The 15,591-nt window shown below is 34.9% G+C and overlaps 1 protein-coding gene across 1 annotated transcript; it reads left to right on the forward strand.

Annotated features, from left to right (window-relative positions):
* The first annotated feature begins 108 nt into the window (after positions 1-108).
* On the forward strand, positions 109-14,667 carry LOC105158764 (putative E3 ubiquitin-protein ligase ARI8). Its single transcript, XM_011075619.3, has 15 exons — positions 109-569; positions 1,266-1,390; positions 1,625-1,730; positions 1,830-1,920; positions 5,060-5,232; positions 6,061-6,165; positions 6,250-6,338; positions 7,473-7,580; positions 7,692-7,782; positions 7,905-7,994; positions 8,950-8,997; positions 11,487-11,558; positions 12,624-12,723; positions 12,821-12,947; positions 14,077-14,667. Exons 1-15 carry the CDS (start codon positions 333-335, stop codon positions 14,339-14,341), a joined length of 1,827 nt encoding a protein of 608 aa, XP_011073921.1. The 5' UTR covers positions 109-332; the 3' UTR covers positions 14,342-14,667.
* Positions 14,668-15,591: the final 924 nt, after the last annotated feature.

A 15,591-nucleotide genomic window follows, 5' to 3' on the forward strand; every position in this document is an offset into this window, starting at 1 on the left:
CAATCTGCGAAATAAGTTAATTAAAGGGTGCAAAATGAAAATTATCCAATGGAGTGTATGACGGTATATATTAAAGTTACTGATAATGGAGGATAATTATAAAAAATGATGAAATGAAATAATTATAAATGGGAGCAGTCTTCACAAGTCTAATACCTTTCCCATTTGTTGAAGTGATGATCACATCACTGTATCAGCCCTAAAGCTGAAGTGACAATTACTGATTTCATCTCTGTTTTTCACCATCTGGGATTCGTGTTCTCTCTTTACTTTCTCTCTCTAGGGTTTTTCTCTGGAGGATTTTGCTGAACTTTCGCGAATCGGCGACTGTTATGGAGTCTGAGGACGATATGCACGACGCCAACGAGGTAGCGTCGGTGGAGGAGGAGGATGACTATTACAGCGGTGGCGAGGAGGAAGAGGGGGATATGGATGAGGAGGGGGGAGCTGAGGATGACTATGACTATAGCTATGAGTACGGGGATGAGGAGGACGACGATACCGGTGACTACGACTTCATCGCGAATTACTCCGATGACGGCGATGATGTCCTCGCTAGTCGGTCGCAGGTATACTTGTGAAACTGCCCGTGCTCTGTCATGTGATTTTTTATTTATTACCCCAATTGACTACGGAGAGACTAATCCAGACTGGATTAGGTGGCAATTGGTTTCTTGATTTTTTGATTGAGTCTGATTTATGCTGGAAGTTATAAAGTGAAATGCTAAGTTTGGATTTATCAGATGGAATATTAGTTGAATTGTGTATTATGTACATGCAAGATTAATATGTTGTTTGCTAGAGCTAGAATTAGAGTAGTTATTGCTTGAATGCTTTAGAGTTGTGGCATTGGTGGGGTGGTATTTAACAATTGTTGGGTGGAAGTGATTTTTAAGTTTACTAATAAGTTTTTGTACAGATGGGGCCGAGATATAAGTGCACATTGTGATCCTATTAGATCACTTGTTATTGGCATTGGTATAGTAGAAGTTTACCATGTTGCTCTAGATTCCAGAGTTATCCAGTTTGGAACTAGAAAAGTTGAGTAGTGGACATCGAATTTGAATTATCTTTGATTAATTCTAGCTCTTAGTTTTGACTTTCGTGTAGCCCAATGCAATATTTTATAATTATTTTATGCAATTAAAATTAAGAAGAATGACATGAAAATTCTGCTTTGCTTTTATGAACATGCATGTTATTTGCAAATACCTTATGTATTTCTATTCTTTAACATAATAGTTTGTTCTTGTTATATGTTCCAGAAGAACTATACCATATTAAAGGAAGAAGATATACAGCAACGTCAAGAGGAAGACATTACCAAAATTTCTACCGTCCTTTCAATTCCAAGGGAAGCAGCTTGCATACTATTGCGTCGCTATAACTGGTAATTGTTGTGCGTGTCCTACTCTTCTGAAAAATTGGGATCTTTCTCGGATTGTTATGGTAACTTCTGCTTTTTGGCTTTGGTTGAGACTACCTTGTTGGTGATATGTGTTTATGAAATTTTACTTTTGTGGCATTTGGAAAGTGCTTTAAATTCCTACAATATTGCTCCGGTATATGTACTGTATATTCATTTTCCACTTCACTAACTTTCTTTACATAATTGTTTATGGAGGAGTGTGAATAATGTGCATGAAGAATGGTTTGCTAACGAAGAAAGAGTTCGTAAAGCTGTTGGCATTTTGGAGAAACCTCTTGTTAAGACAACAAATTTTAAGGAAGTAAGTTACCAATTTGTTGACATTGCTCTGACATGTTTTCATTCACCAATGCACTTCTCTCATCCTCGTGCAACATAACTTACTTTTATTTCCTAGTAGGCAACCTGCGGGATCTGTTTTGAAAACTACTCTTGTGACAATCTGCGTTCGGCTGCATGTGCCCATCTGTTCTGTGACGCGTGCTGGAAAGGTTTGTCTGGCATGATGTGATCACTATTTCTCAAATATGTTGATTGTGGACAGATTTATCTCCCCCTCCTTCTATTAACGACCTTTATTGAATCAGTTCGAGGCTCTATCTTAAAGCTAGAACTAGCTTTTCTGTGGAAGAGTATTCTTGTTTCCTGTAGTGGTGGGGATGAGGGGGCTTTGTGGTTTCCATCTCACTCCATTTGGATAACCACAGACAGTGGGGGACATAAGAAGGATATGTTTCTTGTTTTCCATATCTTTCTTTGAAGAAAACTAGTATTACTATAGGGGTACAATGAAAGGTACTCAAAGATTTTTCAGGAAGGAGCATAATAGGCCACCTTGCAACCCACTTGCTACGCATAGAGCTGGTCTTTTCCTTTTTTGGTGTTAGGTCTCTTTATCTTTTCAAGTTTAACTGAAAGAACAAAAGCATACCGATGACCAAGATAGATAGAGCTAAAAGTAACTGAAACCTGATTTGAGCAATGAGCAATGTTTCGTGCACATTTAGGAGCCTAGTCTAGATGTATAATTGAATCTAACCTGTGCTTAGAGCTAAAAGTTAATTCAAACCTTATTTATGTTGCCCAGGTATTAAGTAAAACTTTTCAAGTTGTAAAATTATTCAGATGTGATATTAGTTTGAATATACTTGCATATATAATATACTCTCGAAACTGCACTCGTAGTTTCATATAAATCTTTGTCCAACTTTAGTGTATCTATATTGGGCGTTTTTAGTGTATAAGTTCATTGGACAATCCAACTGAGAAATTCCTAATTAGGATTACCTACTAAATAAGGATTCTATTTTATGAAAGTACGGGATTAGTTCTTCTCTTTAATGCAGCATGATTGTATTTAATTGATGCTTGGAATTGTGATCTACGTTTCGTGCTATTCGACTATGTGTGGAGGTTTGTGAGTCTCGAGAAAAGATTCTATCACCTAGCTGGATGAACTAATTTTGCATGGCCTTTGACTTGGAATTCCAGTGCCAAGGCGGGATAATAATTAATAAGGGGTTTCCTAATTTTACTAATGAAGGCATGCAGGACGAATGAATACATAACTAATTGTTAGTGGTTCGTCTATCATCCAGGCCTTAAGCGCAAACAGGATATTATGCGATGAAAGGGCCATATTTGCATGGTAATTGTTATTGAAAAAGGTTCACTTCCTCATCTTGGTCTTAATGGCATGGATGGATGTCAATTATTTATGAGTGTAAATTGTTTAGATAATCCTGGCAATTTAGTTGTCTAATTACATCAGAACTCAGAAGTGCTGCACGCCTACTGCTAACTTATTGATGAACCTAAAGGGTGGCTCAGTCGAATAAATCCATTTTGATTTTTAAGAGGATTAGATTAAAGTGTTGGATGCATGGACTAGTTAATTCAGTTTTATATTAATGTTGGACTTCAGCTGGAACTTAACCAATTGATTGGATCGTTTAATCTTGATTTATAATTCGTTACATTGATTAGTTGAATTTTATTTTATCAACTAGACTAATTAATCTATGAAATACTCGTGAAGGAGAATTAGGTCCTTGAATGAGTTAAAGTAACTTAATAAGAAGACATTCTTGTTCATGTATGAGATACCTCACTTGCAAGAACCATGCCACCTTACAAGATTAGGATCTTCATGGAGTGGGAAAACAGCTGCAGTCGTGTCTGAATAAATTCACATCCATCCCCATAGCTAGACAATTTAGTGCCTCTGAACTGTTGTACTCTCTCTTGGCTCTAGCTCTCCTTTCTTCTCATCCTAAGAATTTGAGGATTTATGGTGAAATTGCTGAAACTAAAAGTTGTCTACAAATCATTTGAGTGTATGTCATATTGAATTATCTAGTTCAGTCGACTATCATAGGGTAGTAGGCGTATATGGAGATGTATATACTGGCATCTGGGTAAAACATATAGGTTAATTAATGTGAATCCATTCACCTGGGAGGGGTTTATAGGAGTATTGAAGACTATTTAAAGGGTTTGAATAAACTGTGACTCTTGCATGCAGCAATATATGTGGAGTCTTGAGTAAATTATAAAATCTGAGGAATTCCATAAACATGGAAGAACTCCTGCCATGTCTATGAAAGAGTGAATTGATTTGCATTACTGCCAAGCTTCTTTAGTTGGAATCTAGATGTATTTGTCAGGGAGTCTGTAGTTGCACTTCACATGATGATAAGGCACACCACTGTGTCTTTTTTGCTAAGCATTGCAATTTGCCCATCAATTAATTAGATAATATTGATGTATGTTTCTTCGAATAATATGTCCAATATTCATAACTTCCCGTGAATATGGGGAATTAATAATATTATTGATCTTCCATTGTAGGTGAAGCTAGTTTCTTTGTCCTTACCATATCTTTGTCCCTTTCTTTTCTATTTACCCTCAGTTAGTTGTCTAGTATATTCCTCTGTATAATTTTTTTCGTTTTTTTTAAATTGATGACTGACAATTTGATAAGTAGTTCCAGCGCTGAACAAGATACTAAAAATGATAGATCACTAAAAGTGTTGCACAAGTTTAGTTTTAAAGTAACCATGTAAATCAGGAGATTGAGAAGCTATTTTCATACTTGAACATTAGCATTATCTGAGCAAGAATGAAATTTAAATATATGATTCTTTCATACATATATGATGCAACTCAGTCAGGAAAAGTTACACAAATTGTTCTTAATTTTATATATTTTTCCTTTGCAGGAATTATGTATATCGTCTCGGTGCTATATGACTAATTGACTAGAAATTTATTCCATAACTTAAAACAAGAATATCAGCAAATTACCCATTTGTATTTCGTTATTCATATTTTTAAGACCTTTTTGCTTTCTGTATACATTGTCGGACAAGAAATATATTACATAAATTAAAGCAAGAACATCAGCAGTTTACCCTGTATTCGTTATTTATTTATTAGGACCTTGCGAAGCATGTTATTGGAAGCGAATGAAGTCTATTTGAAGTCCTTAACTTTTGTCTGTTTTCTCGGGAATCAGAAAGATCTATTTATGTTATCCTTGTTAAATTGCTTATGCTTGCTAGTCTGACATCCTCATATGATGGAGCTAAGTGAATATAATTGATCTATTATTCCTGTCTGCTGTTTTAGCTTACATTAGTACATCCATCAATGATGGCCCTGGCTGCTTGATGTTGAGGTGTCCTGATCCATCCTGTGGTGCTGCTGTTGGCCATGATATGATCGATAAGTTGGCCCCTGATGAGGATAAGGAGAAGTATCGCCGTTATCTTCTTAGATCTTATGTTGAGGACAGCCGTAAGGTAGCTATATTTTCCTGAAGTCCTGCAGTTTATCAGTAATGATGCACTATTATTACCATGCCCGTAGTATTGTCTGCTGTTAAAGTCCAGTCTGGTAATTGTGTGAAGTGCTTTCTTTTAAATGCTTCAATTGAGATTCAATTGTCAAGCATGCGTGTTCATAATCCAACACAAAAGACATAAGCCTCTATGTATCATTTCTGTGTCTATTTCCACTCACATGCACGTGTGCGTTTCTATAGAATTTCAAATTGATGTTAGAAATTAAAATTGGTTTGTCATAAAACCTTCTCAATTTATCCTTGTTTAGCCCTTTCCAATGTTATCATTATACTATTATTACCATCAGAATTGCTGGTAGTAGTGTACTTAAATTTTTTTTGATTGGTCAGTTAAGAAGATCCATTGGATTGACTCTCTGAGTGATTTTTTTTTTTTTTTTTTTTTTTTGCATTTTGTCTTTGAGCAACCTTTTACATTTTCTGCTCTTTTCCAAATATGATACACACTCAAAGATGTGAGGTTTGTGTGTTTTAAGTTTGTTCAACTTGACTTGGTGGTACCGCTAGATTGTTATTTAAGGGAACTTCTAAAATAACTTCCGAGGCTTTATACTCTTTGAGACTGTGTGGAGGAAAAATTTATAAGCCATTGTGATTTCACATCTTTGTATGGTACACTGCACAGCCGACTGGTACGGAATTCCGAGGAAATGTATTATTGCCTTCATATGGATGACAGGCTTCTCGTTCTTTGGCATGTTTTCCTCGCTCCTTAATAATGTCTCCATTCGTTATTGCGTTAATTTCTATGTATGTTTCCTTACAGATTAAGTGGTGTCCTGCACCTGGTTGTGATTCTGCTGTGGAATATGTTGTTGGTAGTGGAAGTTATGATGTCACATGTAGTTGTTCGTATAGCTTCTGTTGGAATGTAAGTTGGGGTTTATGATGTATTTAGTTGTCTTCTTTTCTTGACTGGCATTCGTATCATATTACGAGCTGGTGGTGTGATCAGTGCACGGAGGAAGCTCATCGGCCAGTGGACTGTGAAACTGTGGCAAAGTGGGTTTTGAAAAACAGTGCAGAGTCGGAAAACATGAATTGGTACAGTACTTACTTTGGCAGATGATGTTCTTTCTTAATTATGATTCAGTTATTTGCATTAATTGTTCAATGTAGGTATTGACTAGTTGGTTTTCCTTGTGTTCAACAAAAAACAACTAGGTTCATCTCTTGCTTTTTAGGAATTATTTGATCAAATTGACAGTGTAATGGTTTGATATTCTTGTGGCCGTAGGCCGCTAGATATTCATCAAGTATGAATTGGTTTTTTGGAATACAGAGCAATGTGATTTTGAAGCCTTCTTTTGCAGAACTAGTCACAGCTTAAGGACATCCGTAACTAAATATTTGCAGTTTTAAAAGGTTACAAGCTATACATAATTCTTTGCAGATCTTAGGCAGCTGCCATTGACTGGAAGATAAACAATAGAAGTTGCAATATATTTTTCCTGAAGACATAAAGCTTCAGCTCTGTTAGTGAAGAATAAATGATGTCTGTGATTGATGTGCCCTGTATTCGATCATACATGCTTAATTATCAGTACCGAGACAAAGTTTTCTTTGAAGTGATGGTGACAAGGGGGTTACCCTTTGATCTTCCGACATCAAAATTATTATTTGGTCCGACATCAAGGCAGCATCCAGAGTATTCAAAATCCAAGTTATGACGTAGAGCCATTTGACAAAATGTGGAGTCTTTTCCCTAGCTTTATGCCTTTCTTAAGTCATATAACCAGAATCTTTGATGTTAAGCTTCAGAGATGTTTGTGGGGATAGAGTTTAGCTGCCATCACGTAGGGTGGATGGTGGCTCTCTTGTAATTGATCAGTTAGGGTACTTTGAGGTATTGAGACTGCTCAACATCTAACCTAGTAGCTGTTATTGCATACTCTTCCATGTGGACCTTGTTCGTCCTCTCTCTGTTTCTCTCTAGAAGATCAGTTAAGGTTTGGTGTTGTTCTTCCTTAAGATGGTATGAAGTTTAAGTTCCATGTCTTTGTCACTAGGTACATTAGTTTATTGTTATGTCAAATCTTATTCTTTAGAATGTAGATGCTGTATCAAAATGCTTATTTCTCAATTAGAAGATGGTTCATATTTCTTAACTTGCTGGCGTCTGTGGTCCTTCTAATGTCTTAATGGAAGGCCATGCTCATTCAGATTTGTTCCTTTCAGGATATTGGCCAACTCCAAGCCTTGTCCAAAGTGCAAGCGTCCAATTGAAAAGAATCAAGGTTGCATGCACATGACTTGCACACCACCATGCAAGTTTGAATTTTGCTGGTATGGATGAAATGCTTCATTATGTTCTTTAGCTATTTTTATATCAGGTTTTTTGAAATTTTGTTGCATCGTGTGCTATGCTTACCACATTGGTGTTTTTAATGTTTGCAGGCTGTGTCTTGGTTCATGGTCAGACCATGGTGAGAGAACAGGAGGTTTCTATGCATGCAACCGTTACGAAGCGGCGAAGCAAGAGGGAGTGGTATGGAGTAATGAAATTGTATTGTTAAGTGTCTTGTGTTAAACACCATTGCCTGAACTTCTAATGCTCTGGATAGTGGATACATTTTTTGATGACTTCTCTGAATTGCATTGTGCATCTAGTATGATGAAGCTGAGAGGAGGAGAGAGATGGCTAAGAACTCTTTGGAAAGATACACTCATTATTATGAGCGATGGGCTTCAAACCAATCGGTATGCGGTCTTTGTCCCAATGTCTAATTTTCTCATTTATTTCTCCTTGATTATTTATTCATGTCATTTTGAGGCTGTGTTTGGGAGCCTCAATACATATTCTATTGTTTGAAATCAGTTAGCTATTTTGATACAACCCGTTGTATGTTGGCACAAAGTTAATACAATCAAACCGAGCACTTGGAAAGTAGTAAGAACTGGCTAATCTAGTCGCAAAATTGAGGTGGGAGAATAAAGAGGAAGACCCAGAAAATTTTTGGGAGCAAAGAATCGTGAACCCTGAGATTACTTCAATTCAAACAAATTTAGTTTCTACTGGAAGTGCTCAAAGTTGGAAAAAAACTCCTATTAGTATGAAGAAAGTTGGCAGAAGTGGTTTTCACAGTCTTATTGAGAGTGAATATAAGTATGAGAGCACTGATGATGAAATGACACTTTTTTCTTGAACAATTGCCAAAGCTTAATGCTTGCAGGAGTAACACCAGCACCCACTAATATGTTGCCATCTACCATATCTCACAACTACTGTCTTTCCTTCTACCATGTCTAATTTATCTTCTGGAAGCTGCAAATCACTTTGGTTGGAGTATTCCTTGCTGGCTCATATGTTCCCTCAATTAGCAAGGGATAAGCATCAATAGAACCTTTCCAACTGCACTTACTAAACTGGGTTCTCAATTAGCTGGGAATTCAGATCTTATCAGGATTGGTTTATTCTCTCACAAATACTACCTCCAAGTTTCTAGTTCCATAATTGTTCTCACCCACGCAATACTGGATTAGTAAGTAGTGAAATACCAAAAAATTGAAAAAGTTTCAGTGAACTATTGAAGCTATCAGTGTGAAAGTGTGATGGATCAGACAAGTACCAAAAGTCTGGAGTCTGTTATGTCATTGCATTTGAGCTTAATTTTCATTTTCCCCCTAATCTGGAATTTTTTGCAAATTCATGCAGTCAAGGCAAAAAGCACTTGCTGATCTGCATCAAATGCAAAGTATACATGTAAGGATCTCCTGCTGCTATATCTTAAATTATATGGCTTTGTTGTTATGTTACTCCCTCCAAAATGATTGTTTGGATGGAACATCTGTTCCTGTTTTCACTTTCCCTTTTGGCTCTGTTCCCTAATTATGAATCTGCTGCTATAGAAGGCAACAGTGATGTTTTCGAACTTCTTTCTGAGAGTTTCAACGCAACAGGTTACTCATCTTCAGGTGAAGAAGGGTCTCCTGAAGGGTCAACGCTTCAAGTCTAATTCACATTTATTTGAGATGTTTGTGGAGTTGCACGCGTGTCAATGAAATTAGTTTTATTGGTCCACCACTGTTGATTCGAGATATATTTGTATTACCACTGTCAATAGCCTCTCCTAACCTTATAGGATTGTAGCAATAGAGATTTTCTCAATGAAATGAAACTGTTAGAGGACGTTCTTTTATCATCTGATATTCTTCAATGTTTGGGACTTTCTTCTGCTACATCTGTTGAGCTGAAAATAGATACTAATACGAGGGATATTGTCATTTCCACCTTACCTGGAGTAATCAACATTCCACCATTTGCAAATCCTGCACTTTTCAGGACCAACCCAAGCTCAAACTCTTAGGAAATCTAAGTTTGTGAAGCTCTTGCAGTTCGGAGGCCCATCTAGTAGTAGTCTCCTCCTTAGTGGCCCACAATCACATTTCCTGTTGAAACACAACTTATCAAACAAATGACCTGCAGCCTAGGCGAGGTAATTAACACAGAAGAAGAATATGATTCATATTAATATCTAATTTACGGATTACTCAAACACTCTTGTAGAGCATTATTCTTACATATTGCTCTCAGTCAAAGACACATGTTATCTTCCTCAAGTGCACAATTAGGAGATGACTTACATATAGGAGTGAGGTAGAAGCGGAATCGTCATTCCCAAGAATATTCGTGATCCTATGATTGGTATAATTAATCATTAGGAGTCCTTATCCCTAAAAATGAGCATTAACCATTCCCGTACTTATCTTCCCTGTAGGTTTGACAACTTTGAACAAATTGGGAATGAACTATTTTCTTTTTTTTTTTCCCTTTGAATTGCTAAAATAGCATCTAATAAAATTTACATATACAAGTTTTGTGTTCAAGAAAATCATTGTAAATTGCATTAAGTATGTAAAAAAGGTATTCATTATGTAGACATATAAGCATATATAGGTATTTATTTTTTAGCCTAATATTAGAAAATATAAGCACATATAGCCTATGTTATTTGTGAAGTCATTCATGTCTATATTAACTATGTTTGACATATATGCATATGTGTGCATCCACCCGCAGGTATATACAGACAAATGAAAACAATTATGAAAGACATGTATTTGTATAATATGATAGATGATTTTATATTGTTATACCTATGTGCAAAATATTTTTATATATAAAGAAAATTATTAGTATACATCCTAGGTAAGATATAAAATACTTCTTTACTTTTTATAACAATATAAAATACAAAAATATGTATAATTAAGAATAAAATAATATATAAAATTTAATAGTTAAATATTTAGATATAATATACACACTTCAACATTTATGTGTGGATTATGTTAACAAATATTTATGGTTAAATGTAAACCGATATATATCAATATATACTAATATTTTTATGTCTTGATATCTATTATATTTTCTTAATAATTATCTATTAATTTTTTTTCTACAATTTAGATAGTATTAAATGATGATATTAGTTTATATATAGAAGCATCCAACAAACAATATTGTAATTAACTTAAATTTTAAAATAATTTTTTTTATGTAAACTGTGATTTGATCATGATCTCAAGTTTTTTCTGTTTGTATTCTTCATTACTGTTTACCAAGCATATGAGTTGAATGTCTTAAAAATATTGATTTCCTTTTTTTGTTGAATATTAGAAAATAGGGATGCAATACCTTCTTTACTCCTTTAGCATACCAACCGTAGGGCTGAGTTTGTGTATAAGAAATATTCATTCCTTTCCCATCTTCATTCCATTCTTAAATTTATTCATGTCATAATCAATCCATTCCTTCATAACAATGACCCTTTCAATGGGGTTATGCTTGTGATCTACAAGCTGAATTCAGCAAGCTAGACAATTTTGTTAAGCATCTTCTGCTGGCTCTTTATGAAGGACTAGGGGCTTCCTGTACATTAGTTTTCCTTCGAAGCAAATTCTGGAGGAGCACTGAGCAAATGAACCTTTTCATCCATTGCAAAAACTTTAGGGTTTTCCATCATAAACGGTGGATGTCTAGTTGGGTATGCAAAATTTTTAGAAATGTTGGATGAAAAAGTGTCTGGGGAAGAAGTTCCTTTAGCATTTAGGGATTAGCCCCATATGGGGAACATCTAACCCGCAGTTTAGTACCATGTCTTTTACCATGTATTACCTGTTTTATTATTATTTAATCTTTTTCTCTGCTATTTGTTTATTGTTGTATTTATGTTTCTTCTTCTGCAGCTTGAGAAGCTTAGTGAAGTACAGTCGCAACCTGAGTCACAATTGAAATTCATTATTGAAGCTTGGCAACAGGTGAGCCTCAAAACGGATTGTGTTAGTGCAATTATATGTTGGTTGGTTATTCTCAGTCAAACTTATTTAAGTTTATCCATAAATAATGATACTGATGATTACTCTGCAAGGCTGAGTGTTTACAAATGAATTTTAGACACCTAAGTTAACATTATAAAGGCAAGAAACTGATGATAAAAAGTGGCAAATGTTTGTTGAGTATGTTTCTTCCTGATATTCAGCTAATGGTTATTTATTAAAAACAGTGGCAACTATATAATACGTAGTTTTCATGCTCAACCTTAAGTCAGTGTGTGGATGCGTCCATTGGTGCTTGAGGGATAAATGGGCACATCGTTTTCTCACTGTGACATGCTGAAATGAAGAACTTATATCTCTACGTTACCAAAGTGAATCAAAAAGGGGAATCCTTCAGTAATTGGAATCATCTATCTTTCCATTCACACTTCCTAGTAAACTAGCGTGGAAAAGTAACACTGTCGGCATCAGTAGAAGTGCTTTCCCTTTCTTCAGTCGTTCATTACATGAATGTATACATGTCTCGTAAACATACAAACTGCAGTGCATCCTCTACTGAATACTTCCTTTTCCGTTTGTTTGCTTGTGTTTACAAAGATTTCCATTTGTCTGCTTGTATTTACAAAAATTTCCTCGCACACGCTTGACTCTGACTTAGTTAATGGTTTTTAGGTTGATGAATTTGGAGCAAAATTTAAAATTCATAAAACAAACCCATTGCACCGGTTTCAGTTATTTTAAGTTCCAATTAATTTTAAATCTTTAAGATCTCATTTTGAGCAATTTGTTTTTTTTGAGTCATGAAATCCACCTACATGGAGTCATTTAGAGATCTTATACCTGAAATTCCTCATGTATGAATTCTTCCAGCCAAATGTAGCGTAAAGTATTTTTATGTACTATATGTTTCACCTAATTCCTGTATACAATGTTAATTGTCCCTAGCTAGATCCATGATCATCTCTCTGAGCTATGCTTTGATTAACTAATTGTTCTCCTTGCCTATGTGGTGATATACTCATGCTTGATCTTTGGACATTTGTGCAGATAGTTGAGTGTAGGAGGGTACTAAAATGGACCTATGCATATGGCTACTATCTCCCTGAGCATGAACAGACCAAGAAGCAGTTTTTTGAGTATTTGCAAGGTATCATCTACCTCTTCGAACTTGTTTGCATTCTCTCGCTGAAATTCTAGTTCATTTCTGGTCTATTTGTACCGTTGGAATATATTTTAACATTTAGGTGAGGCGGAAGCGGGTCTGGAGAGGCTCCATCAGTGCGCAGAGAAAGAGCTGATGAACTACCTCAATTCTGATGGTCCATCAAAAGATTTTAATGATTTCCGCACGAAACTTGCTGGTCTGACGAGGTAATTTCTGTTTGCATGAACTGTGAGAACATTAATGTTCTGAACCTTCAATTTTCCCCTGACATTCTTTCCTATATATATATATAATATTAAGCTTAGAACTTTGAAATTTTTATGTATGAGAGCATTAATGCCCGGACCATAACTACGTTAGTGTAAACTATAATGGTATGATTACAATGAGGGAATAGGTTAGGAACGACATGAGCATTCCTAAACTTATTCTAAAACACATGCTTGGTATAACTTAGGATTATGAATACCATTCTCTTGGGACAAGGGATTTCCCCTCTTACCTGTGGTTTTAGCTACCCCTTATAGATGGGGACTGATATTTTTTTATAATGCTAAAACAGCTTTTAGTAAAGTAATAGTTGCAAGATTTATAGTCACAAGATTATAGATTATTTTGAATACATTAAATAAAATGAATATCAATATAAAATATATAAATGTGCTACCAAAATGTAAATATATTTAATATAAATAATTTAAAAATTTTAAATTTTTTATTATGTTTAATAGAAGTTATTAACATCTTTATGGCATTTTACCACATATTACCATAAGTGAACATTATATAATAGGATATATTCCATATATTGTTATACTATGTATTTTTGATATGTATGCTAAAATATGTAAATAGTAAGTATTTATTAAAACATTTAAATATATGAAAACATCCAACATTTATATATTATAAAATTATAAATAATTTAACATTTCAAAATATTATTTCTTATTAAAGAGATTTGCTTAGTTTTTTTTTTTTTTTTTTTTTTGAAATTTTAGTTTGTAAGTTTCATTATTTACCAAACATATGAGTAATTTGGAAAGTTTTGATTGAATCATTTTTTTATTCCTTTGGTATACCAAATATAAGAATGAAATGCTAAAATCCTCCATTCCTACTTTTATTCTATTCTGAAGTTTTGCTCTATTCGGTCCAAATTCATTCCTACATACTAGTCACCTCCCAGGAGCATCTGATACCAAAGAAATAGAAAAAAATAAAGCCTTCTTATAGTAATGTTTGTGAAATTGATCAGAGTTCACTTGGTTTCATGTGTGTATTTACTTCTTCGAACAGGAGTGACACCAACTTTTTCTTATTGTTTGGTAACAGTGTGACACGAAATTACTTCGAGAACTTGGTTAGAGCACTAGAGAATGGTCTTTCAGATGTAGATTCACAGGCAGCATGTAATAAGACGAGCTCAAAAAATGTGGCCGGGAGCAGCAAGGCTAAAGGTGGAAGGGGGAAGGGATCTTCCAAGACAGGCACATCAGTCAGAAACATGGATGATTCAGGTAATTGGGCATGTGATCAGTGTACCTATGTTAACGTCAGATCTGTATCTACCTGCCATATGTGTCACCACCGCCGTTGAACAGTGGCATGAAACAGAACATCTATCTGTCTTATTATTATGTAACGCAACAGATTGTGAAAGACAGGAAGTACAAGCAAGGTTTGTCAAGTGTTGCTGTTTCTGGAAACATTTAGGGGCGTTTCCTGGTGCTTGTTCCATCAAAATGTTGTTATGTAAATAGTTTATGTATCAAGTTAAATGAAGATACCTTCACAAAACTTTGATCCCTCGTGGACTTGATTCCATAGAAACATCAAAGATATGCAGAGGTGTACTGAATTGAATTATGGTCTCAAACATGGTTGGATGAAAACCCGAATGAGGTAATCCTTGATTCTGATAAATATCATTATGCGTGTAATAATAGGCCGTACTAATATTTTCTCTTGGCCTTTGGACACCGTAAGATTGATTCAACAGTTTAGCTTCAACCTTCGATTTTATGTTGTTGTGAATTGATGAATAGTACTAGAGGGTGTAGAAGGACTAACACTGCATAAGTATTTAAAGTATTTTTCAACCTCCAACGCAATGCTGGAGTGTCATACTTCGGTTGTTCTGTGCTCGAATGCAGTTCCAGAGCAACAGTAAGAGCAATAGCAGGTCATTCAACACTCACAATAAAACCTTTGACAGATAAACTGAAGGTCATTTATATTATGATTGAAGTTACTACATGTTGGAATTCCAGAAATTTCTTTACTTCAAGTAATTTCGGAAATAATTATTTTAATTATTATTGTATATTTGTATTGATCATATTGGTATGACTCATGCAAGAAATAGGTTGCGTCAGTCTCAAGTTTTTAAAAAAAGGTTCTCCTTTCTCGTACATGCAAATCCAAAATTTAATCTCTGTTTGTGTGTATTATGTTGAGAGTGGGATTTGGAACTTTAATCATCTCAACATACACAATCAATCTCAAAAGCAATGGTGGTGCAAGTCTAAAATATGCAATCAATCTCAAGGCACCCATAAAAACTTGCAATTTTCTTCCCAATCACAAATTTTGTTAAATATTTAATGGGGAGCACATGATTTGTACGTACTCTGTTAAGTAATTGGCTGTTGCTTTAATAGAGGGGGTAAATATTTAACGAAATTTGTGATAGAGACTAAATTGCAAGTTTTTGTGAGACTAAATTTGGTGAGTGATAAAAGAATAGGACAAAATTACAAGAGGGTAAGTCGATGTAAATTGTAATTTTCCCAATGTAATCCTTAAATGCATATAATAATTTAAACATTTTTCATTAATAAATAAATA

Source organism: Sesamum indicum, linkage group LG3 (assembly GCF_026168435.1).
Source record: "Sesamum indicum cultivar Baizhima isolate 11 linkage group LG3, ASM2616843v1, whole genome shotgun sequence".
NCBI lineage: Eukaryota > Viridiplantae > Streptophyta > Magnoliopsida > Lamiales > Pedaliaceae > Sesamum > Sesamum indicum.

Coding starts and splice junctions, on each gene's coding strand:
- LOC105158764 (XM_011075619.3), top strand. CDS start 333: ATGGAGTCTGAGGACGATATGCACGACGCCAACGAGGTAGCGTCGGTG. Junction 6,166..6,249: donor CGTATAGCTTCTGTTGGAAT/GTAAGTTGGGGT, acceptor TGGTGTGATCAG/TGCACGGAGGAAGCTCATCG. Junction 11,559..12,623: donor TTATTGAAGCTTGGCAACAG/GTGAGCCTCAAA, acceptor ACATTTGTGCAG/ATAGTTGAGTGTAGGAGGGT.